The following is a 26,618-nucleotide window of genomic DNA, read 5'->3' as shown; positions in this document are numbered from 1 at the left end:
TAACCAGTGTGTGTGTCTGTGTGTCTGTGTGTCTGTGAAAATTCCAGACAAGGTGTGCAGGTGCAAAACTAATGTTGGTGACCCTTTCCCTGGTATTGGAATGTGGGACCCCCCCCAGCTGGGGATGCATTCAACAAGTTCATACATTTAAAAAGACAAACAGATACATTTTTGGAGTTGGTGAAGATGGCATTCTTCACCAATATGGTGGTAAGAAATGTTAGGGATTTTAGACCCACCCGTTTTTATTTTCTTCCCACAAGGGAATAAGAAATTCCTCTTACTGAGGAAACGTAAACATTGTTTTCATGCCTGAGGAGGATGTGGCTTGGGTAAATGCAAAGAGAAAAGATAAACAGGTGCTGCAGATAAGCAAATTGTTAAAATGAGCAGTCAAAAAAAGGGCATATTGTTTGTCGACACTGGTTTCAACTAAAAAGTAGCATTGCGTCCTGTCTCAATTGGCTCAACTAAAAAGTAGCATTGCATACTGTCTCACATTGGCTCAACTAAAAAGTAGCATTGCGTCCTGTCTCACATTGGCTCAACTAAAAAGTAGCATTGCGTCCTGTCTCAATTTGTTCAACTAAAGTAGCATTGCATACTGTCTCACATTGGCTCAACTAAAAAGTAGCATTGCGTCCTGTCTCACATTGGCTCAACTAAAAAGTAGCATTGCGTCCTGTCTCACATTGGCTCAACTAAAAAGTAGCATTGCGTCCTGTCTCACATTGGCTCAACTAAAAAGTAGCATTGCGTCCTGTCTCACATTGGCTCAACTAAAAAGTAGCATTGCGTCCTGTCTCACATTGGCTCAACTAAAAAGTAGCATTGCTTACTTGAGCCAATGTGAGACAGGATGCAAAGTCATTTACCGCTGAGCTTTGAGTCTGCAGGATTGGCGAGTGCTGACAAGCGCACACATTGCAGGTGTCCTAATAGTAAAGCTGTGCGCACACAACGATTTAGTAAATGAATGATTTTAGTAAACTATTTTCGTTAATTTTTTCCCTTGAAAAAATTAACAAAAATAGTTTACTAAAATCGTTCATTTACTGAATGGTAGTGAATGATTTTTGCATATTCCCTTACTGAAAATCGTTGAGTTGGTCAGTCTGACTGAACTACAAATGTGAACGCGCATGAGCGATAATCGTTCATTGTTTTAAATCAAAGTGAATGATTTTTTAATTTTTTTTTAAACTATATCGTTAAAAAAATCGTTGTGTGTATGCACCTTAAGTTATGAGTGGAGCAATGACAAAGTAGGACAGTACAAGTACTGTGTCCAAGTTTTCATTGTAGTAATTGGAGAGACATGCATGTAGGGGCGTCGGAATGATTTTATGTTGGGTGGGGGGGCAACATAAAACTGTTCAGACACCCCTGCGCTCTCCCTTTCCTGGGGCTGGGTGTGCAGGGACTGGAGCGGTGGCCGTGGATGTTCAGGGGATGTGCTTTATAGCAATACACTGCACGGATCCAGCACCGCATGGAGGTGTAATGTGCGGTCTTTAAGTTAACAGACCGCACATCACACCTCCTCCGTGCAGTGCAGGGGCGGTGAAGCTTCCTTCTATAAAGTACAGCCCCTGATTGTCCACAGCCACCACGCCTTTCAAATGTTTGGGGTGGGGGGTATGCCGCCCCCTTGCTCCCCTGTTCAGACGCCCATGCACGTGAATATTAGGGGGAGATTTATCAAATCTTATGGGCAACACCTACACTTGTCCTTTTCATATCAATCAATTCCATCCTATAATTTATCTAGTACATTCTATAAAATGATAGCTGGACTCTGGTTGCTATGAGCAACACCTAATCTGCCTTGGGGCAGATTCAGCTATGCGCATGTATCTGCCAGTTACAGTAAGCTGAGGTGCTCACACCTCCATAGGCTGCATGCAGAATTAGCCGTCTGTACATTTATTGTGTGTACGTTCTGACACTTTTTGGCGTCTTCCATTCTTAGTTGAATCTGCCCCTTATTAGTGTTACATTTTACACAAGATTTTGCTTTGTGATGTAGCAACTTGGGTGGTTTCATTCCTTTTTTCTTTTTGTTTTTTTTTGCTCTCTAGCAGCTGCTAGTAATGTGTTTAGTTATTACTTAATCCAGGCTGGCTGGCAGTTGTTGGACCCCTGCATAAGACAGGTCGCCAACCTCCATGCTCTCCATAAATTTAGAGTCAAGTTTTAGCACATTTGTCAATTAAAGTCTTGGTAGGGTACTTTTAGCTGACATACCTTGCTGTTGAATAGCTATTCTAGTCTAAAGCCACCCATAACCGACAGAGTAATTCAATTGCTGCTCTGTCAGGGTGCGTACAGCTGCGAGAGAACACATTTCAGCCCCCAGGGTAGGTGAGGAGAAATGAGCGATAAGTTGGCACTTTAGGCAAACAAAGTAAGACAATAGATGAGTTTAGCTGTTTTATGCGGCTAAATACTGTCTATTTGGGCATGATATGCATGGGCCCCTTAAATCAATTGAATATTGCACCCCGTTCTCCCGTCACTTTAGACGGAAATGGGGTGCGATAAAACAATGAATTGCCGACATACTGTCTGACAAGTGGTATTACATTTTGAAGAAAGAAAATCTTATGTTCAGAAATGATATTGTCACTTGTCTTTATACCCTGCTCCTACAATATCGCACTGTAGAGAGCAACAAGCTATTGCTCCCTACAGCATGTTATCATTACCTGCTATTCAAGTAACAGGAAAATGTAAAAAAAAAAATAATGCATACAAGCTTACTATATATAGCGCCATCTCAGAATAGTGTTATATGCTGAAACTCCACCTACTCTCTGCCCCTGACTCAGTAATTACACTGCCAGTGTTCCTGGTAGTGTAATTACTCAGTTAAAAAAAAAAAAAAAAAAATGCGCTATATAGATAGTATCTATCTATCACCTACTGCAGACCTTTAACAGAGCTTCATCATACTGCCCCCCCCCCCCATGCTCCTCTCTAGCACTTCCACTTAGAACGTGGGGGAGGAAGCAGTATGTATTCAAGTCAGAGAAGTGTAGGAAAGGGCTATAATATATATAAATAAAAATATATATAATTAGTGTACATATAAATATATACACTATGTATGTATTTATATGCTGTTGTGTTTTTGGACAACTGAAAATAAAGGGTCTGCCTGGGGACTTTGCAGGTACAGCGATTAACGCAACAGCTGTCCCTGAGGAGTTTTTATTTCCTGAAAATTGGGGAAAAGAATTGAGGGGGGGGGATTTATGGTGTTGTCTGAAAATATTCGGGACAATAACTGCACTGTTGCTGAAAGAAGCCCTAACACTCCAAGTGGAGCTTACAATCTATTTTCTCTATCACATGTGCACGCACACACTTACCCAATAAAAATTATCCCTAGTGTGTATCAATTAACCTACCTGTATAGTTTTGGATTGTGGGAGGAAACCCGGAGGAAACCCACACAAGCACAGGGAGAATATACAAACTCCACACAGTTAGGGCCGTGGTGGGGATTGAACCCATGACCTCAGTGATGTGAGGCAGTAACGCTAATCATTACAGCGTCTAAATAGCGGTAATACTTAAATTATGCGGAAACTCTCATTTCCATAACATTTAAGTAGATATTTGCTAGCTGAATAGACCCCCCTAATAAGACAGTTGGAAAAAATATATATATATAAAAAACAAAAGCAATCGTTTTATATTTGTTTTGTCTGCTTTATTCATGGCTGTGTACTAATAGACCACCAGTGTGGTTACATTTAACGTGTATTTTGGTACCACAAATATAAATATACATATTAGTGTTGCAGCTGTAAGTGTTTGTACTTTTGAGATAAATCAACATTTCTCCTTCCTTTCCGAAATGGGTATGACCACAAAATAGCATTCCAGCGGCGGCCAAACTTTTTCACGCCGTCCAACAGATCAGTAATTTCTCTCTGGGTGAAGTCTTTGCGAATTCCCTTCTGTGGTCTGCTCTGGGGACTCTGCGTGTACAACGCTCATCGTCAGGGTTTCTTAACAAAGGTAATTGGGTGTTTTAAAATAAAACAAATATTTTTCTTACTATATTAGCAAAAGTGTATACAAAACATGCAGGGATCCCACACAGTTGGGTCTGAAAGAACATCAGGAATGTAGAAGTGTGTGCTTGGTGCTTAGCGATGACATATGCTCTGTATATGAAGCAGCCAGGGTCTGCAAATATTTAGCTTTGCTAAAATGTAAATAAAACCAAAAAGTCCAGAGAACATTGAACATCTCAACTCCAACAAGAGGTAAATGATATGAGCTGAAGAGTTCAGAAAAATGATGGTTTGTACTTAGTTCGGTACAAATAAGAACATCTTTATTGGCTATAGGATCATAAGAAAAATTGCTGCACAGGGCATAGTTCATCTGTATACCAGTATTTTATAACAATCCTTTGTTTTTTTTACCTTGTCATGCACCTATTTCCAAAATCTTGCTGTATGATGTCCCCCATTTCAAAGTGTGTGTGGCAAAAGTTTGAAGCCAGATTGGTGAAATCTGGCCATACATTAAAGCAACAAAATTGCTTATGCTGGGCATACACTATACAGTTATCTGTCAGATTTCTGTTCAATCTGGCTGGTTGGAATGAGAACCTGGTAATGTAAGGGAGCATAGTGTATGCCCAGCATTAGCTATATTAAGCTGGGTGTTGGTGTTAAATGTGTACAATTCATAATGCATAACTTGCATACAATGTTCCATAACATGGCTTCAAAATTCTATCAGATTGCTGCTGTCTGCATATTGTGACACTGAGAGCCCATTTGTCACATCTAAAGGATGTTGAAAAATTGTGTTGCTTGGGAAATGTGGCAGCCCTATCAGATAACTACTGGAGATTAGTCCCCAGCCAGACAAGCACATGAAGATTCAGAAGCTGATAACTTACACGGTTACACCTACATAGAATGAGATAAAGCTTTGTTTAATCTCTTTACTTTGTTTTGATCTACACCTTTAGTATGTATTGTGCTACTTAAGTGGTTTATTAAAAATCGATATCATTATACTGTAGATCAGTAAATACACCAGCTGTGGTAGTGTTTTTTTTTTTTTTTTTTGCTGGGTGGGTTGAAACATGATAAATCTAACAGAAATGCAAAATATTATTTCTACTGCAGGGTCCATAGGGTATCCACAGGATACCTTGGGGGTATAGGTGATGACGTCAGGCATCGGGCACCACAGAGTTAAGTTTCTTCATCCTCCCAGGATGCACTGGGGTCCCTCTGCCATACCCTGCCCCCGAGCCTCAGGCATCTCAGTTTTTCGTTGGTGCTCGGCTCGGAGTCGGATGCACCTGTATCAGAGGGGGGGTCTGTCAAGGCCCCTGAAGTTTCCTTGGGCAGCTGTGGCTGCATATTGACTGTACAGCTTGGACAGTCAGTGCTGATGTCCATGTTTTCACTCCTACACCCCGCCGGTACCGATCCGGGGATGCTGGTTGGTAACTGGGGTCACAGCTAGCGGTGACCCCGGTTACCATGGACTGTGGCCGGATCTACGGGGACACAGGTAAGCGGTGGGTCCCCGCTGGTATACACAGTCCTGAGTCCCCAGGCAGGGGGCTCCCTGGGGACTAGTCGCAGCGTGGAGCCAGGTACTGATCCTGTTCTTCCACTTACCCCCTGGCAAGGCCGTGGTGGTACAGAAAACGCTCCAGTGTCCTAGGGGCTAGATGCAGGCCAGGGGAGTGCGCCTTCCCTGCAGAGCAGCCGACGCCTCCCCCGCTGCACATGGCCTCTCCACAGCTGTCTGAGCCAGTGCAGCTGCTACTCCCCCGGGCCGGTCTTCTTCTGCTCCTCGGCAGCCATTTTATTTTACATGTGGCAAGCGCTGCTGGACGCGGTGGCAAGTGTTCCGGGTCCCCGTGCATACCTCTCCTCCGGGCAAGGTTTGTGTATGCGGCGCTGTTTCCTACCAGGCTCTGTAGCCTGAGTAGTTGATCACAGCGCGGATAGTGCAGGGTTGTTCTGCATTGTATGTGACTTAATGTTAGTACTGCTGTCTGTACTTTCACTTTCTACTGTCAGCCATTTTACCTATTCCTGTCTTCTCTGCTAAAAGCCCTTGTGGTACGGTGTTGCAGGGCGTTATTACCTCACTGTACACATAGTGTTTGGTGAGGTGTGTCACATACAGCTCCGTTCACTCACCATGTCTGACAGTGAATGCGATTTTCCTCTGTGGCCAAAGTGTACCATATGCCAGGTGCAATTGGCGGAGGGTGATGGAAATGCGGAGGGGCTATGTAAGGCATGTTTTTTAATGTCACGCCCTATTTTTGTCACTGCACCTGTGCAGGAGCCGCCATGGGCTTGTTTTGCTAAGGCACTTACGACCCTGGTGGGCCAGCTAGCGACGCCCCCTGCGTTACCGCAGATGGGGTTTTCACACCACTCAATGGTGTCATCTCAATTGGTGGTACCCCAGAGTCTCCCGGTTTCGCCCCCTCAGCTCCCACCAGAGCCTGCGTGGGTTAGCTCTCTGTCCACTACAGTGCAACACCTGTCGGACGTTTTACAGGGGGAGTCTTCATTGCGGCTGCATAGGCGACCTTTGACATCTCAGGACACACAGTATGATCAAGATGATGTGTCCACTGATGACGTTGAAATGTTAGACCTTTCTGACCAGGAGACTTTCCGTACAAGAGAGGCGGAGTCTAAGCCTAAGGTCTATATACCAGGCCTTATACGTGCAGTCCGTAAGGTTTTGGTTATTGAAGACGATCCTCCCGTGACTAAATGTAAATATGCCTTCTTTAAGGATATTAAGGGGGATGCCACTGTGTTTCCCCTATCTGGCCAATTAGTGGACCGTTTAGAGGAGGCGTGGAAAAATCCGGGTAAGCGGTACCAGCCTCAGAGACGGTTGGCAATCGCATACCCTTTTGTGGATAATTATTTCTCAAAGTGGGGAACCCCTCCACAAGTGGACTCTCATGTCGCATGCCTTGTGAAGAGTGCTACATTACCCATGCCCTCCATGTCCTCCTTAAAGGATGCCACGGATTGTAAGGTGGAAATATGCCTGAAGTCCATTTATTCCCCTGCTGGGGGGGGCGTCCAGACCAGCTATGGATGTGTGCTGGGTGGTTAGAGCCATGGAACGCTGGCCTGATAGCTTAGAGGCGTCTCTGGACACTGACTCGTCACCTGACCAGGTGGAGTTGGTGGGTAACCTAAGAGATTCGGCCACATACAGTACATTAATGAAGCAGCCTTGGATATCTGTCTCCTTGCTTCCAGGATCTCCTCGGCAGCAGTGGTAGCTCGCCGCACCTTATGGTTGCGGTCTTGGAAGGCGGATGCAGATTCAAAGCGGGGTTTGGAATATTTGCCTTTTAATGGACAAGTCCTATTTGGGCCTGATCTGGACAAAATTGTGGCTACTCTGGCGGCAGCTAAGTCAGCGGGTCTGTCAGCGGCTTCAGTTCCATCAGGGTCGGGTTCTTCGTCCTTCGGCCTTACAGAACCCAGGGTAATTCCAAGGTACAGTCCTTTCCAAGGCAGGCAGGAGCCAAGAGACCTGTAAAGCCAAAGAAACAGGCTTGGAGTACCAGATGTCCCGCTCCCAAGTCCAACGACAAGCCTTCGGCCTGATGGGACAGGCTTCTCTTTGGGGACCCCAAAGTGGGAGGCCAACTTCTTCAATTCACCCAATGCTGGCATCTGACCACTTCAGATACATGGGTAAGAGAAGTAGTTTCTCAGGGGTACGCCCTCTCCTTCCTGCGAAGGCCTCCCAGACTGTTTTTCACCACGGGTTTTCAATCCAATCAGGACAAGGCCCTGAAGTTCAAGAAGGTATTGCACTCTATGATTCAGGCTGGGGTCATAGGGCCGGGTCCTTTGTATCAGAGGGGACTGGGGTATTACTCCAATCTTTTTCTGGTTCGGAAACCCAATGTGTTCTCCCGGTCAATACTCAATCTCAAATCCCTCAACAAATTTTTGAGGGTTCCTCGGTTCAAGATGGAGACCCTGCGTTCCATCATTTTGGTGATGGAGCCTGGGGATTTCATGGTGTCGCTGGATATTCAGGATGCTTACCTACATATCCCTATTGCCTCAGCTCACCAGCGATTCCTTAGGTTTGCAGTGGTCAACGACCACTTCCAATTTCAGGCTCTGCCCTTTGGTCTGGCCACAGCTCCTCGTGTGTTCACCAAAGTTATGGCAGTTATGGCAGGTCACCTGCGGGTGCAGGGGGTTCACTTGTTACCCTATCTGGACGACCTCCTGTTGTTGGCGGAGTCTCCAGAGATACTTCTGCGCCATCTGCAACTAACAGTCTAGGTGTTACAGACTCACGGCTGGCTGATAAATTGGAAGAAGTCATTCCTGGTTCCATCGCAGAGGATGCTCCATCTAGGAGCTCTGTTGGACTCCCAACATCAGAGGATCTTTGTAACAGGACAAGATCTCTGTTTTGCAGACAAAGATTCACATTTGCCTGCAGAGTTGCCGGGTGTATATTCACTCGGCGATGAGGTTACTGTGTACCATGGTGTCAAAGTTCGACATTGTGGAGTTCGCCCAGTTCCACTCCAGACCTATGCAGAGGTTAATCCTCTCCAGATGGAATGGGTTGCCCCACCGAATAAAGTCACAGACAATGGTGCTGTCACCGGAGGTTCGTCGGTCTCTGGCCTCGTGGCTGCAGACTGCTCACCTGAACCAGGGGCACCCCTTTTGGGTTGCGGACTGGGTCCTTCTGACGACGAACGCCAGTCTCCGAGGCTGGGGAGCAGTGACGGATCCACACTTCTTCCAGAGAAGGTGGACACCAGCAGAGGCTGCTCTTCCAATAAACATATAAATGGAACTTCGGGCAGTGTTCATGGCTCTCCAGCAGGCAAGACAGATCCTGCACGGAAGACCGGTGCAGGTACAGTCAGACAACGCCACCATGGTGGCTTACATAAAACCCGCCAAGGAGGGACCCGCAGTCAGGCGGCTCTGACAGAGGTGTCCCGCATTCTAACTTGGGTGGAAGGCAATCTCCCTACAATATTGGCAGTGTTCATATCAGGAGTCCTCAACTGGGAAGCAGACTTTCTCAGCCGTCAAGACGGGCATCCAGGAGAGTGGTCTCTTCAGCAGGAGGTGTTTCAGCTACTGGTGAACAGGTGGGGCCTTCCAGAAATAGATCTCATAGCCTCCCGACACAAGAACAAACTGCCGATTTTCGGGTCAAGAACAAGAGACCAAAGGCTTTTCTAGTGGATGCCCTGTCGGTCAGGTGGACTTTCCAGTATGCATACCTGAACTGAGTCACTGGAGGAGGAGATAGGTGAGTCACTGGGGGGAAAGGGGCCTTACAATGTGTAGCATTATGTGTTAATGGCATTACAATATGTGGCATTATGTGTAAACGGCATTACAGTGTGTAAATGGCATTACAATGTGTGGCATTATGTGTAAAAGACATTATAATGTGTGGCATTACTTGTAAAGGGCATTACAATGTGTGACATAATGTGTAAATGGCATTACAGTGTGTGGCATTATGGTGTCTGGCAAAATGTGCAAAGGGCATTACAGTGTGGCATAAAATGTGTAAAGGGCATTACAGTGTAGCATAAAATGTGTAAAGGGCATTACTGCGTGGCATAATGTGTAAAGGGCATTACTACGTGGCATAATGTGTAAAAGGCATTACTGCATGGCATAATGTTTTATATGGGGCACTGCTAAAGTGTGGCATAATGTGTATAAGGAGCACTACGTGAATGGACTCTGTGTGGCATAACATACAAACTCTGGCAGAGCCATATATACAGACTGTGCTGCTGTTCCCAAATCCTCCCAGTCTCCCATAATGCCGGTGGTGTAGGGCATAATCTTGTCGTGCATGGAGCTGTCCATTAAGGAAGTATCACAGTCTCACTGCTTTACACTCTTCATTCCTTTCACTGCTTTACACTCTTCATTCCAGGCAATGTTCCTCCCTTCTGATTAGCACCATCAAGTTATTTTATGGTACGCACTCACCATGAGTTAGAAATGGAGGTTCATTGAAAGGTATCTTTTAATTTTCACTCTCATTGGTTCCTTTATTTCAATACGGATAATTTATTCATTCACAAGAGGAAGGACTCATTAGTCTGAAATGTGTAGATGGTGGTGGACCTGGTAAGTTTGATGTGATCTTCCAGTGATCTTATCCAGCTGTCGTCCCTGTTATGTTTGGACGTGGAGATCCGCCTCATTTCTCAGGATTGTAGCTGTTTCTCTTGGGCTGGTATACTGGATGAATGTTTTTTTTTTTTTGTTTTGTTTTTTGTGAATGAAGAAATTGTTTTTATGAAACCAACACTGTCCCTGCTTGAGAAATGAGGACGTATTTGAATATAAAGAAACCTTTATGTGAAAGAACCAAGGGGTGTATGGTGAGTACATGTCCACTTATTCATGGAAAAGTGCTGAGAAAGATTATCTGTATTGAAATAAAGGAACCAATGAGAGTGAAAATGAAAAGATACCTTTCAATGAACCTCCATTTCTAACTCATGGTGAGTGCGAACCATTAAATAAGTTGATGGTGCTAATCAGAAGGGAGGAACATTGACTGGAAACAAGAGTGTAAAGCAGTGAAACTGTGATACTTCCTTAATGGACAGCGCTTATGGACTATCGCAGACCTATGTGTTTTCGCCTGTTTTGGGGTGAAAAAACGGCTCTTATTGTCGATTCTTTTTGGGGACACATCAGGTCCCAGAAAATATCCACGATAAGTGCCGGCGATGGGCTGTACTTCGGGGCTAATAGGATAGCCCAAGCGCAATCAATTAGTAGCGATACTTTTGCGCTGCTAATTGGATACCGCCCTTGTACTCAGAACCGCGAGAGTCATAAGATCAGTAGCTGTTTATGGCATTTACAGAAAGAGCAGCAACATACGGTTATGTGTTTTAAGCTGATTATCTCACAATGATGACAGGTCTTCACTTACATTCTAAAATATCTTTTATAAAAAAGGTTATCTGTCCAAATTGTGGTAAAAGATCATTGAGGATACGGCAAGATAAGCAGCACTTCAAAACCACCCAATATAACCATCTGTGTAATCTACAGAGATCTAATTCTAAAAAATATTTTCTGTACCTGAACTATCAAAGAATGAAGCTTATTACTAACGATTTCTTGACGTTTTCCAGGATGTCCTTTGTCGTGTGCCAACTCTGAACCTGAATTCATTATCAAAACAAATTCCCATTAAACATCTGCAGAATCATTTAATTAGTATCAGGCATATAGTATTCCTGGCAGTTTTACAACAATATGTTACATTATATCTACTGAACTGTCACTAGCAAAAGGAACCTTTACAACGTACACACACAAAAAAGGAGTTACCGGGGTTTAAGGTAATGTAACTTGCGGCTCCCCCACTGTAACTGTGAACGATGGCCTATGAAGCTAAAGAAGCCTCTGATCGCTCCACATGCCAGCATTCCAAGTGATGCAGTGTGCGGGTGACGTCATTACATCACCCGCGATGTGAGGAGCTTGCACTGCTCTTCTGCTGGATCTAGTTGGAGCAGCGGGAGCCAGAGATGTCAGGTAAGTACTGGGCTGGGGGCACTACTTTAAGGGGCACTGCATATGGGGCAAAACTACAGGGGACACTGCATAAGGGGCACAAATACAGGGGACACTGCATAAGGAGCACAAATACAGGGGGCACTGGATAAGGGACACAAATACAGGGGGCACTGCATAAGGGGCACAACTACAGGGGGCACTGCATAAGGGGCACAACTACAGGGGGGCACAGTATAAAGGCACTACTGCCTGATAGCAGTCGGGGGGGGGGAGTGGGGAAACTTGAGAGCTGGGGGGATGATGCCTGCTTTCATGCTTATGGGAGCAGTTCGCCGAATCGGATTGCGTCATTAAGTCCGCCCCCTCGCGTCATTAGGTCATACCCCCTACTCACGGACATGCCGGTCTGCAAGAAAATCTCCTTATTCTGCCCACTTCGCTAAGAAGTGGGCAGAATGCGGGAGAAGTGCTGGGGTTAACCGGGAGTGCGGGGGGTTACCTGAAAAATCGTGAGCTTACGTCTACGGGGAATGGTAGGCATGTATGGGTAACATTCTGTTTAATATACTAAAAAAGGGACATAGGACCTGATTCAGATTTGCGACTGCATCTTTGTGTGCAGCGGTACTGCAAGTATATGCTAATGCTCAGCTGATGTCATTTGTACAGAGATGCCCATTGTCTGACTCTGTAATCCTCTGCTTGTGCACAAAGATGTATCATCAGTCGCACCATTGATCTTCTGAGCAATCCTATAGTTCATGGATGGGGAAACTCAGGCCCGGGGGCTGTATAAGGCCCCCGGAATCATTTGGTCTGGCCCTTAAAGCTTTTTTTCTGCTAGCCTCACCTTGCTAGCAGGGTGCAAAGAATGGCACCCTACAGCCAGAATCTATGCAGCAGTGCCACCAGGAGCATCCTTAGGACACTTCAGACGGTCACAGTGCTGCCCTTACAGCTCCCCGGAGCATCCTAACTATGATTCAGGCATTGCTGTAATCACCGGCGATTGTGGCCCGACCACTGTGTGACATCACACAGAGTGGGCATGTCCTGCACCGAGCCCGTGAATAATGTTATATATATCAAAATGGCCCTCGGCAGAAAAATGGTTCCCCTCCCCTGCTATAGTTACTTAGAATATCTGTAGGTACTAAGCCACCAGGACAAGTGCAACTGTGTACACGCCCATCTGACTAGCCACCACCCGTCACCTCCCATAAAATGCACAGTGAATGTCAATCACTCTGTGTCCAAGTTTTCACTGTGATTGCCATCGGTAACCAATCCAGACACATGCCCAGTGCGACCCAGACACATGTTCAGTATAAAAAAACATATGTCACCTGCACAAACATGGGCATAGCGTCCACCTTTGAATTAGGCCAATAGTCAGGTTAATCTCAGCGTCAAATAAGCCAGAGAAGAATCAAATAGAAACCTTTAACATATTTTGGTGCAAAACAAAAATAATTAAATAATGTTACATGCGCATTTTCTGTTTATTTATCACCATACTTACTCTGCAAGAAACACACTGCTTTTTTCTGATGCTTTTCCTCATTAATTACTTTCCTTATAGGAGTCAGCAGGATACCTGTAATTTATAGACAGAGACACTTTGGCAAATTGGAATAGAGTCACATAGGGCCTAATTCAGAGTTGTACACAAACCCGATGTGGGCGGACTGCGCAGGTGCAGAGCAAGTCCTGGGAGATTGCATGCAGGGTCCCCAGCTGCAGCACGGTGGGAGGACTACGCATGTGCAGGATCCGTACTAGTCCTGCAAGATTGCACAAAGTGCCCCCAAGCTGCAAAATGAATGACATGCTGCCAGTCGTCCCCATTTTCTGGGAGTGCCGAGTCCAGTGTCTGCGTATAGATTTACTGGCCCTGCAAGCAGGCAGGAGGTGGTTATTCTGAGTACAGGCATCAAATTGCAAATTTTTCTGCTGCTAGCTAATTCCATCTTGGGACGGCATTAGTTACACCCAGCAATTTGGGACTAGTGAATCCAGGGAGGCCTTTAGGTTCCCTGTGACGCTGCAGAAGGAAGGTGTTAGTGTGAGGACCAATCAGATGTCGCAATCACAAAGATTACGACTTCTGGTTGGTCCTCACGCTTGCTGGGTAGCTGTATGTCATGAGTGATGCTGCCTCACCATTATGCTACATGTACTGAACTTTGTTATAATCCATTTCTATTGCATTGTAAGATATCCTCTTCAGGAATAAGGTGTTAAATTATTTGAAGAATAAGAATAGTAATAATGTGGATAGTGTGAAATTGTTGTAAATTAGAAACGTAACACCTATGAATGTGCCTGGGAATTATCAGTGGTTGGCATCTATGAAAGGCCAATGTGTGAATGGACCCATAACTTTTGTCTGGATTATTTTAGAAACTTGGGAAGCAAAATTAATGAGAAACTGAATTGGCCATGTTGAAATGTTTGTGTCGACATACTGGTGTCGATATAATAACTGCATACCTTGAGGGGAAAAAATTAGCTTTTTTTATTATTTTATTTACAATGCACAAAAAAAATGCTATTTATTAACAATTGTCAGAATAGTAGAAGGTACATTAATTGATGAGACAAGTTACATTTAAATTATCACCACATGATACAATGCATTTTGTTTTAAGTACACACTAATAAACATGTAAACGATACAAATAACTAGGAATAACTGTGGGCCTGATTCAGCAAAGAATGCAACTGCAAATGCAACAGCGATTACAAACGCATTTCAACTGCGGTAGTATGCTAATTCACTGCGATCGCTATGCCACCGCAGCACTACATAAGGACGCCCACTTTACCTTACACACATCCGTAATGTTTAGCAAGACTGCGAAACCATCGGTACAATTGAGTACCATCATAGCCTCACCGACACTTGCACAAGGTCTGACCTTACTCAGAAATTGCTAACTTCCACGCACGCTGTCAGGCCTCAGGCTGCGTAGGCCATCGCAGTGGGTAATTTATGAACGCGAAACGCACTGGAACACCTGCATTCAGCCGACCACCCCCTCATTACCACCCACGAACGGCACTTCTTGTCAATCACTCTGTGATGGGTCTGCGTAGGAGCTGCGATCGCAGTCCCGATCGCAATAGCTAGTTCGCGCATCCACACTGCAATGTATACGCATGTGGAGAACGCAACAATTTTACACGTTTATGCCGTAATTGGGCGCTTTTAAAGCCATTAACAAAGGCGACACCGACACAAAGAAATGCTATTTTATCCATGGCTTCAAATTATTTGGTGACAGCCATTTGTGAGATTGCCCTCAACATGCTTAAAAGTAATATACTGCTGTCACAACGACAGTTGAATTACCTTAAAAAGAAGCATAACCGTATAAAATCACTTTGTAATAGGAAATGCACCATTGGTAAAAAGAAGCGATTGGTTAAACAGTCCAGCAGATCTATTGGCTTGTTGTGCTATACCGTTAATAACGGGACTTCTGACTATTCGTTGATGGAATATGCTGAAAAAAAGTATCTGGTGCGTTTACGCACCAAACCGCGTAACGATGATATACGTAAAACAGCCACGCAAGGTCTAAATGTAGAGATCATAAACATACTACAGAATATGATGAGGCTAAACGGTACACTGCCGCTTTGTAGAAATATTTAGTGTTGAGTAAGCAGTCTGATAGAGAGATGTCAACTTTAACTCTTTTAAGGCCCGAAACGCCAACTGTTCCTCAAACAACTAACTCTGGTCAGTCAGACGGTTCTGACTATGTTTATCACAAAGTTTTGGATGGTGCTAATGCCCAGTAGAGGGAGGACTGTGAAATACTTTTGAGTAAAATGACCGGGTCTAAACACATCACAAACTGGAATGCTAAAGGCGAGTTTCTTTATAAAGGTAACACTGTACAGGGCTCCAACATGCTGGATTAATAAGAAACATCACGCAAAGCCATAGCGTGTCGAGCTGTAAAATGCCGAATGGCTGGACTGAGATTATGCAAGCTATGGCTGAATTTAATATACCGTCCACTGTAGTCGGTAATGCGTCAAATAGGATGTACCTAGGCAGAAACATATGCCGATGGTGGTGGCTATTTATCAACTCCAGCGTCGCTACAAACTCTTAAAATAGACACTTAAATGTTTTAAGCTCCCCCGGGTTAACAACGACTCACAGTTACTTAATGCCTAGGAAAAGAACTGTAGAATTGTTTCTGGATTCCCTGTGGTTGAGTCTATAACCTATTTCTATTGTATATTGTTTTTAAGCATTAGTGTTGTAATAAAGTTTAAAAACTGTTGTTTATTATAGTAATGAAACATTGTACTTCAAACGTTGTGCTGATTACAATTGTTATAATTTTGCAACAATGGTGTATCTGTAAATATACTTTTTATGTTACAATAAAATATGTTTAAGATTTAGAATGACCTGTTTTGTTCTTTGTTTCTAATCAGGGTTTTTGGAAGAAGCTCACGATCACACAACAACAAAAAGGTTAAAACCATTGTTTATTATAGTTATAAAACATTGTACATAAAATGTTTCAAACACAGGGATGATTACAAGTTACACATTTCTGTATACATCAGGGATGATTACAAGTGACACATTTCTATACACATTTATCCATATAACGGCTCAAACAATGACTTTTCGGCAGATGCCTTACAAAGTTTGCAACTAATCGGTCATTAAATTTTGTATCAATACTAAATCGGGACAGAATTTCCTCATATTTGTAGTTTTTACACATCAAAAATATAAAGTATATACAGGTTGAGTCCCCCATATCCAAAATGCTTGGGACCAGGGGTATTTTGGATATCGGAATATTCCGTATTTTGGAATATTTGCATACCATAATGAGATATCTTGGGAATGGGACCAAAATGTTTTATGTTTTATAAACAAACTTTTCACACAGCCTGCAGGTAATTTTCTACAATATTTTCAATAATTTTGTGGCTCAAACAAAGTTTGTGTATGTAAATGAAATTAATTTTTGTTTCATTTACACCTTATACACACAGCCTGAAGGTAATTTTATAGAAAATGTTTGATAATTTTGTGCTTTAATAAACAAAGTTTGTGTACATTGAACCATAAAAAAGCAAAGGTTTCACTATCTCAGTCATGCTAAAAATATTCCATATTTCGGAAAATTCCGTATTTTCAAATATTTGTATATGGGAGACTCAACCTGTATAATATTGACTGCATACATCACTTGAAAATTCTTGTAACCGGCGGTTTTGGTGACAAATGATTTTTGAATTAAAATGTAAAAAATGTATGATATTCTTTGGGAATATGACACTGTCCGGTGAGAGACCGTAACAATGAAAGAAATAACAAAAACCTGCTTCGTTAAAATAAACAGCCAACCAGTGTTCGCCAGGCTGTCCACTACTATGCGTATTAATTACAAACGCATAGGGGTAATGCGTCAGTTTATCGGTAGGCAACATTTCACACACGCATAGGTTTTTATCATAATGATAATCATTAAAATATTTGCTAAAATATTAAATAGATTATTTAACTTATAGGTAATCATACAACATATCGCGCCTTTGATTAATCTCAATGATATTATCAAATAGAGCAGAAATTATCATGTTGACTGTACGATCCAGCGCTTCTGCAAAGCGGAATTCGGCGCATACATGGCCTGTTCTTATCAGCGAAAGGTGTTCCCCGCACTCCTGCTCTGGAGACAGATCAAAAACAAATAGCGTGTAGCCGTCGAGGTACTCTTCGCGGTCAATCAGTATACCAGTGTCTGATTTCTGTTTATTTGTGATCTGTATGAGCGACATAGACTCTCGTACGGCATTACCGTGTTCAAAGTCTGGTTGAATGGTTTTGCCGGGTGCGGCGTCCCGTCCAGATAACGGGATGCAAAGCTCACATTTTTATGTTCAAAACAAAGGGGGTTCCGATCACAGGCTCCTGAAACTGCTTCGTTGTCCACAAACGCTGCTATGACTGTTTTTGGCACTTGACCTAAAAATACATTTTCTAAATGAAACACTCTGCAGGTATGCTGTAGATTTTCATTCCGACGCGTTCAATTGCGTATTTCGTGTTGGCATTTAGCAGGGCCTGTGCGTGCCCAATCCACACGGCTGTTGAGACCTGCACTCTTTTCACAAACAGGGATGCTGCGACGATCTGTATTTTAAAGGGATTCGCTTCTGCTGACATTAAGCAGAATGAGTCTTTGTTTCTGGTGAGTTTAATCATCAAATCAACAGCATTTAAAATTAGTTTATGTTGGTGAAAAAGGTCGCAGTGCAGCGGTCCTAGTAATTCAACCGTGCGACCCTGCGCGGATGCTTTTGAGCATTTTCTGAAGCCTGTATTCGCGCCGTCCATAGCCCTGTTGTTATGTTCTCCAGCCACATCTTTGTAAAATAAGCCTGTGGTGTGCTTTGTTGACAAAGCGTCCGAACTATAATCAGCTCTGCTTTTGCGCATTCAGCGGACTCGGCGGCGTGTATGAAAGACATGTTGTTTAAAAATGTCACCAACTCCGTGCTTCAGTTTTCTCTTCTAGTTTAAGTTGTGTCATCTCCGGTTTTTATTTCTAAAGGGTGTGCCCCAAGCCAGAAATTATATCATGCCTTTTATTCACAATGGCCGTTGTGGCTTGTCCGATAACGTCTTTCGTGATATTACGCGCAGCGGTCTTTACATGCGGTTTAGCTAACTCAAGACCTCTCAGGAAAAGAGGCACCGCTTTTCTGAAAAGGCTTTGAACAATACCGCCCAAACCGCAGCTGTACATATAAGCGCTGCTGTGAAAACCGGGTAAACTATTGCCGTCTTGCGTTTTATAATATTGCACGTAGAGCATCGGATCGCCATAATTTTTAACAGCGACCATTCTACCTGCTTAATAAAATTCGTTTTTGCACCGTCTAAAGTGTAGTTTTACGATCGCTTTCCCAAACTTAACTTAAATGCTATGCTTTCATTCTGGTCGTTCTTTATCTCTACGGCTATCGTGTAAAAATTTGCTTTGCACAAAGGTACGTAATCGGGCTTCTCGTATCGAATTGTGACCATTACGTTGTTACGCCCCTTAATTTCAACAGCTCGTAGCAATGGTACAAAACTATCACGACCCTCTGGTGTTCGCTAATGTCTATGTACACGTACAACGTATATTGTCTCCCGTTGATGTCAGCGCATGGCTTTAGAAATGTAGTTTTAGGTTGTAAACCCAATATTCTAGTCAGTTTAGCGCCGGCTGTGAGCTGGTACAATGGCTTACTGTCGAAGGATACGATGCGTTCAAGTGGTTCGTAACATAGTTTTAAACTGCCCTCCAGTTTATGTCATGTAATGTCTGCATTGATTACGTCGAGTAGCGCATCGATTGTTTCATAATAACAGGGTTTAATGCACACCTTCGTGACATCCGCATCCGGGCCATCCCACTTTGTTATTTGCATTATACAATCATGTATATCCAAAGTATTCCAGGTGTGTGGGTATTGTATTTGTGTAAGAGCTACCTCCCATTCACTATTTAAGTGTATCGACTTTGCAAGTTTTGTAGTGTAGTTAGAAATCTTATTAGTATCTGCTGCTGCATTACTGGGTAAGGTTATGTAAAACGAATTGTCATCCATCACTCGCCTTGTTTAGAGAGTGTTGCGGTTTATATATCTTTTATCTCTGATGCAGAGACCCAACTGTTACATTTTGCGGGGTAACTGCGCCACTTGAATAACGCGCTATTTTCTACCTCTACCCGTCATATTCTTCAAAATCTTTTCCACTTTGAATATTCTATTATAGTTTTTGGGTATGCTTTGAAGTTCTTCGGGGTAAAAACTGCCTGTTATAGCTTCGCCGTCCAGATCCGTCAACGTATAAAGCAGCTTAAGTCCTTTAGTGTTCACAGCCTGTATGACAAATAATTCTGTTCATAGCCTTTCTGCAATAACAAGAGATATGGTAAGAACTTACCTTTGTTATCTCTGTTTCTACGAAGTCCATAGGGTCCACAGGGTTGACCTTGGGGTATAGCTGGATCTGGATCCACGAGCACCACGCAGTTAAAGCTTTGCTGCTCCCAGGATGCACTTGGGTCCGTCCTCCTCTATACCCCGCCCCCGGCCACAGGCACCTCAGTTGGTAAGCAGCTAAGGCCGGAGGAGAAGACTAAACAGAGAGAAGGAAGACTGGAACACACAAGAAACCATACTCACAGAAATGGGAGACGGAAAACCGGTGACCAGCCACACAGCCCATTTGAAGCCAGGTGCGTCAAGGCGGGTGCCCTGTGGACCCTATGGACTTCGTAGAAACAGAGATAACAAAGGTAAGTTCTTACCATATCTCTTGTTTTCTACTTCAGGGTCCATAGGGTTTCCACAGGGTTGACCTTGGGGATGTCCCAAAGCAGTTCAACTAAGGGCGGGGACGCTCCTGTGCTGAAAGGAGTACCCGGCGCCCAAAGGATGCATCCTGAGAGGCGAAGGTGTCAAACGCATAGAACCTCAAAAACGTTTGAATGGAAGACCAAGTGGCCGCCTTACACAGCTGAACAGCGGAGGCGCCACGTCTAGCAGCCCAAGAGGGACCCACAGAACGAGTGGAATGAGCCTGAACAGAGGCTGGCACAGGTAAACCCTCCTGTGCATAAGCCTCACAAATAACGGAACGAAGCCAACGGGCTAACGTTTGCTTGTTGGCCGGCCAACCCCTCTTGTGAAAACCGAAGAGGACAAACAAAGAATCCGACTTCCTAACCGAAGCAGTCCGATCCACATAGATTCTAAGTGCCCGGACTACATCTAAGGAAGCCTCACCAGCTGAAAGATCAGGTGACTGAAAAGCTGGCACAACAAGTTCCTGATTAATGTGGAACTTTGAGACCACTTTGGGCAAAAACTCAGGACGAGTGCGGAGCACCGCTCTGTCCTGATGAAAAATCAGAAAAGGGGAGCGACAGGAAAGCTCCCCCAACTCTGACACCCTCCTGACAGAAGCAATTGCTAGGAGAAAAAACGGTCTTGAACGTCAGCCACTTGAGGTCCACCACCTCAAGAGACTCAAAAGGAGGACCCTGCAAGACCCGTAGCACCACCGCCAAGTCCCAAGGAGCCACAGGTGGCACGAAGGGAGGCTGGATCCGGAGAACACCCTGGAAAAAGGTGTGAACATCCGGTAGTGTAGCAATCCGTCGCTGAAACCACACGGACAAAGCAGACACATGAACCTTCAGAGAGGCCAGGCGTAAGCCGAGGTCCAAACCTGATTCAAGGAACTCCAAGATTCTGGAAACCCGGAACACCTGAGGATCATAGTTTCTGGATTCACACCACTGAAAGTGCGCCACACCCTTTGGTAAATCCGTGCGGAGACAGGCTTGCGTGCCCTAAGCATGGTACCAATGACCGAACCGGAGAAACCCCTAGACCTCAAGACGGCCGTCTCAAGAGCCACGCCGTCAAAGACAGCCGACCCAGATCTGGGTAAAGGCAGGGCCCTTGAGACAACAGGTCCCGACGCTGAGGAAGAAGGTACGGAGCGTCGATGGAGAGACACCTCAGATCGGAGTACCAAGGACGTCTGGGCCACGCCGGAGCTACCAGCAAGAGCGTGCCGCCGTCCTGCTTGAATTTCCGCAGAACCCGAGGAAGTAAGGATATCGGAGGAAACAGATACTCCAGGTGAAACGTCCATTTCACCGACAGCGCGTCTACCAGACTGGCGCCTGCGTCTCTTGTCCTTGACCCGTAAACGGGCAACTTGTGATTGTGACGGGAGGCCATCAAGTCCAGCTCCGGCAGCCCCCACCTGTCCACGAGTAGCTGAAACACCTCTGGGTGAAGCGACCATTCCCCGGGATGCACGTCGTGACGGCTGAGGAAGTCCGCCTCCCAATTGAGGACTCCGGGAATGAAGACTGCCGAGATCGCTGGAATGTGACACTCCGCCCAAGCAAGGATGCGAGACACCTCCAACATCGCTGCCGACCTTGGTGGTTGATATACGCCACCGTGGTGGCGTTGTCGGACTGCACCTGAACCACCCTTCCGTGAAGAGCGGGACCGGACGACTGCAGGGCCCGATAAACTGCCCGCAGTTCCAGAATGTTGATGGGAAGAAGAGCTTCTTCCGCAGACCAACGACCCTGAAGTGGCAACGAGCCGGTCACTGCCTCCCAACCCCGGAGACTGGCATCTGTCGTAAACAGAACCCAGTCCGGCATCCAAAAGAGGCGACCCTGGACGAGATGAGCTGACTGAAGCCACCACGCCAGAGACCAGCGCACTTCCGGGGACAAAACCAGCATCTGGGATCGGATCCGGTGAGGTAACCCGTTCCACTTCGATAGAATCTGCCCCTGTAGGGGCCTGGAATGGAACTGGGCAAATTCCACCATGTCGAATGCCGACACTTTGCCGACACTGAATGGACCGACACTTTGCCACTGCTCAGGCAACTGTGTATCCTCAGTCGTAGGGAGGACACAGTTTCCGGAGTCAAGAAAATCCTTTGTTGACCAGAATCCAGAAGTGCTCCCAGATGGACCATCCGTTGTGATGGGATCAGAGAGGACTTCTTCCAATTTATCAACCACCCGTGTGCTTGAAAACAAGCAATGGTCAGGTGGAGATGTCGAAGAAGCACCTCTGGGGAGCTTGCCAGCAGAAGAAGATCGTCCAGGTACGGCAACAGCCGTATACCCTGACCACGAAGGTGGGCAGCCATAACTGCCATCACCTTGGTGAACACCCACGTAGCCGTGGCTATGGGCACATGGAGATAGGTGTCCTGGATATCGAAGGAGACCATGTAATCCCTGGGTTCCATCACCAGAATGATGGAACGTAACGTTTCCATCCTGAACCTGGGAACTCTGAGGTATTTGTTCAGAGACTTCAAATTCAGGATAGGGCGATGAGAACCATTTGGTTTCTGCACCAGAAACAGAGTAGAATAGTACCCCGTCCCGCGCTGAGGCTGCGGAACGGGAACAAGGACCCCTGCTTGTAGCAAGGATTCTATAGCTACCTGAATCTGGACAGCTTTGGTCTTGTCCAGAGAAGGACTCATACAGAAAAACTGGCGGGGCGGCCTGAACCGAAAAGACAGATCGTACCCCTGAGAGACTACTTCTCGAACCCAGGCATCCGTGGTGGTATTGTGCCAACACTGGGCGAATAGGAGAAGTCGGCCTCCCACTCTGGGGTCCCCCAGAGAGAGGCCCGTCCCATCAGGCAGCAGGTTTATCCTCCTGCTTGGAAGAAGGGCGCCGAGCACTCCATGCCTGCTTCTTGGGCTTGGGTGCAGCCTTGGTCGCCGAATGTCTCGGGAAGGACTGACCCTTGGCCTTACCTGAACCCGAAAGGACCGAAAGGCGGAGCTCCGAACCTTAGTCGGCACTGAACCCGAAGGAAGGAAGGCCGACTTGGATTTAGCCAAGGTATCCACTATTTTGTCCAAGTCCGGACCAAATAGCAACTCACCATTAAAAGGCAATGCCTCCAGACTCCTTTTAGAGTCCGCATCTGCTCGCCAAGACCTCAGCCACAAGGACCGACGAGCAGACACAGCTGCAGCCGACACCCTAGAGGTCAGCAGACTAGCATCCAATAAAGCTTCCCCTACATAGGAAGCGGCATCCCTCATTTGACCAATTAACGCTCTCTGGATCTCCGAAACATCCTCTGGAAAAGTATCGTCCAAAGCGTTAGCCCAGCTCTCAATGGCCTTAGCCACCCATGAAATGGCCATGGACGGGCGCGCCACCGCCCCTGAAAGGGAGTAAATGGATTTCAAACATATCTCGACCTTCCTGTCTGTGGGATCCTTCAAAGAGGAAATAGACGGTAATGGGAGCGTAGCGCTCTTAATCAAGCGAGTGACGTGGGAATCCACAGCCGGTGGAGTTTCCCACTTCCTGCAATGCGCTTCAGGAAAAGGATAATTCGATGCCAACCTCTTTAGTGGTTGGAATCTCTTACTGGGCAACTGCCAGGCCCCCGTCATATGATCCGTCAACTGGTCAGACAAGGGAAAGACACTCGACGTAACCTTAGCTTTTTTAAAGTTAGGGTACTTAGATTTAGGGGCCGATGCATCATCCTCTATATGAAGGATAGCGCGCACCGCCCTAACCAATGCCGGCACATTAATGGAAGATTTAGTCTCCATCTCCTGGGCCGCGACATCAGAGTCAGTGTCTTCATGAACTTCTCCATCATCCGAAGACACATCCGAGTCCGACAGCTGCACTGTTAGAGAACTCACAACCTGACGCTTGGGCGCCTTAGGGGGCAAATCACTCTGCAACACAAAAACAGAGGATGAGGCCGCCAGACTCTGCACAGAGCTGGAGAGTACATCCACCCAAGGTGGAGGCGCAGCATGAGGATAACCCTGAAAAGGCACCATCGACTGCTGAGTCACAGGGGGGGACTGGACATACACAGGCACCCCCGCATAAGGACCCACGGTTTGAGACCCGGGGGGAGACTGCAATAAATGCGGAATACCCGGGGAATGGGGGATGTTAGGCTGGGGCAACGCCCTAACAGGCACCGCAGCCGGCACCGCTAAACAGTCCACAATAGATGCCAACACCTGGGAAAACATCGCCCAAGGAGGATCCTGTGAAATAGGGGGCACAGAGGGGCCAGGCACCAGCTGGCACCGCCCGCACAGACCATCCTGAGATAGATCCCCCCTATCAACTCCAGCAGCACAGCGTCTGCAGGAAAACAGCACAGGAGCTCCGGAGAGCTCAGTCTCCTCATCAGACATGATACAGAAATGCTCAATGAAAACGTATCACCAGAGGGAATATGGTGAAAACACCTCCGCACTCACAGCATGCAACACAAACAGCCCACAATATGGAAGTGTGCAGCACACAACTGTATGTGACCGACCTCGCAAATACTTGATTTATACAAGCGAGGTCCACAGAAAAAAGCCCTTCCCCCACACACCTGTCGGGCCGTATGGAAAAGGAAAGGGATAGGTACAAGCTGACAGTAAGTTAGAAATAAGTCACAGGCAGCAGCACTAGCAAAAGTCACATACAATGCAGTAAGGATTTGACTCACCGCACCTTCCGCTACAATCAACCTCCCAGATTCAGTGTCTGGGAGGGCTATAGCGCTGCGTACACTGTCCCTTTGCAGAGGAGAGGTACCCAGGGGGACCGGTCCATGCACCGCCTGGGAGTCTGCGTTACAGCCTTGAAGATGGCCGCCGGAGAGCTCTGAGGAGGAGTGGCCGCATGAAGAACAGCTCAGCAACGCCAGCACACGTGAGAGAAGGTGCGCTGAGCTGAGGGGAGGAGCCGCTAAACCAGGGAAGGCTGCCTCCCCTGGCTAGTAATTAACCCCAGGGACGCTGGTTCCCCTCCAGCCATTATTCCCTGGTGGTCCAGCGGACGCGCGGGGTATGCCTGCAGAGGGGGGAGCCCGCCGCCGCTACTAGCGCCGCCGGTCTGTCCCCAGAGACCGGCGGCTAGAGACTGCATTTCCCCCGCGTGCAGCGCTGACAGCGCTACACGCGGCTTACCTGAAACCCCGTGAGCCCGGCAGCAGTCAGTGGGAGGTCCCGGAGCCACGCTAGTACTGACTCCGGGGTCTCGCTGCGATCCCTAGATCAGTACTGGCGTCGCAGCGCCAGCGGGGTTGTTGGAGCGGCAGCGTGGACGTCCAGCTGGACAGTCTGATGCTGCCGCTCTGAAGAGTAAAAAATAAAATAAAATCTTCTATCTTCAAAAATAAAGCTTAGGGGCTGCTAAAAACAGCCCCACTGCAACAGGGTGACCCGACTCCGGCCGGGCAGCAACTAAAACTGAGGTGCCTGTGGCCGGGGGCGGGGTATAGAGGAGGACGGACCCAAGTGCATCCTGGGAGCAGTGAAAGCTTTAACTGCGTGGTGCCCGTGGATCCAGATCCAGCTATACCCCAAGGTCAACCCTGTGGACCCCCTATGGACCCTGAAGTAGAAATATCCTTATATTTGGAGATGCGTACACGTTCCTGACGGGTAAACGCGGCTGTATTTTATTAGTTTCAAAGTAATCACCGTACATCGTCTTGAAAATACTCAATGCGTTACCGGCATTCACTTCACACGGTGTACACTTAATCGTTCTATGGTACGTGTTATTACAGCTGAATATGAAGTCCTGTAAAACATCTATATATCTGTAAGTATTCTGCGCTGTGAAATAGCGCCACATCCATGTTTTTAAAGTCCTATTGAAGCGTTCTATAAAAGCTGATTTCACATAATTATTGGTTGTGAAATGATGTATATCGTATTTTTCTAACACTTTTTTAGGATTTTGTTTACAAACTCTTTACCGCAATCAGTTTGCAGCTTCTTTGGTACGCAACCCTGCTGGAATATTTTTTCAAAAGCATTAGCGACTGTTACAGCGTTCTTAGTCATTAGGCTTACAGCCCACACTCTCTTACTGAATATATTGATAATGGTTAATATATACTTAAACCCATCATTGTACTTCGCAAGGTCTATGAGCGAGACCAAGTCACATTGCCATTGCAGATATATATCCGATATGCAGATCATATTCCTTTTATAGTTTTTCCTAGCTGGTTTATGTAATGTATATGTATCTTGTTTTTGTAGCCATTTTTTTATATCTGACCTTTTAAATGCACCTTTATTTATTTGCCTTATAATATTTATCAACACTGCTATAACTACTGGGGTTTAATACAGTGTAATACGCCTTTTTCATCTGCTTCTTTTCGGTTAGCTGTGCGGTGTAACACGCTGGATCTTTTGTTTATAGGCATAGCAGACTGCTTGAAAAAAGATTGCTGTTTTTTTACATTTATTGTTATATTCAAATTATACCGATTGTTCATATTTGTCTAACAACACATTATTTCAATGAAATTAATTTTATATAAAATTTATATAAAGTATATATCATATCAACTTCAAATAAAATTTATATAAAAATGATATAAAGTTAATATTAATTTGATATCAAATTGATA

The 26,618-nt window shown here is 45.6% G+C and overlaps 1 protein-coding gene across 1 annotated transcript in view; it reads right to left on the bottom strand.

Moving 5' to 3' along the window:
- Positions 1–3,959: 3,959 nt before the first annotated feature.
- Positions 3,960–26,618, bottom strand: part of TERB1 (telomere repeat binding bouquet formation protein 1) — a 140,256-nt gene continuing 117,597 nt past the window's right edge. Inside the window, exons 19-21 of the mRNA XM_088458351.1 lie at positions 13,114–13,188; positions 11,151–11,233; positions 3,960–4,019 (exon numbers count right to left, since the gene is read on the bottom strand). Coding sequence (XP_088314477.1) covers positions 4,011–4,019; positions 11,151–11,233; positions 13,114–13,188 — 167 coding nt within the window. The 3' untranslated portion in view covers positions 3,960–4,010. The remainder of the gene's footprint in view (positions 4,020–11,150; positions 11,234–13,113; positions 13,189–26,618) is intronic.

This window comes from Taudactylus pleione, unplaced genomic scaffold, assembly GCF_031769625.1.
Source record: "Taudactylus pleione unplaced genomic scaffold, aTauple2 ptg000828l, whole genome shotgun sequence".
Lineage (NCBI taxonomy): Eukaryota > Metazoa > Chordata > Amphibia > Anura > Myobatrachidae > Taudactylus > Taudactylus pleione.
Note: the sequence above shows the minus strand (reverse complement) of the source record. Positions and strands in the feature narration are given on the sequence as shown.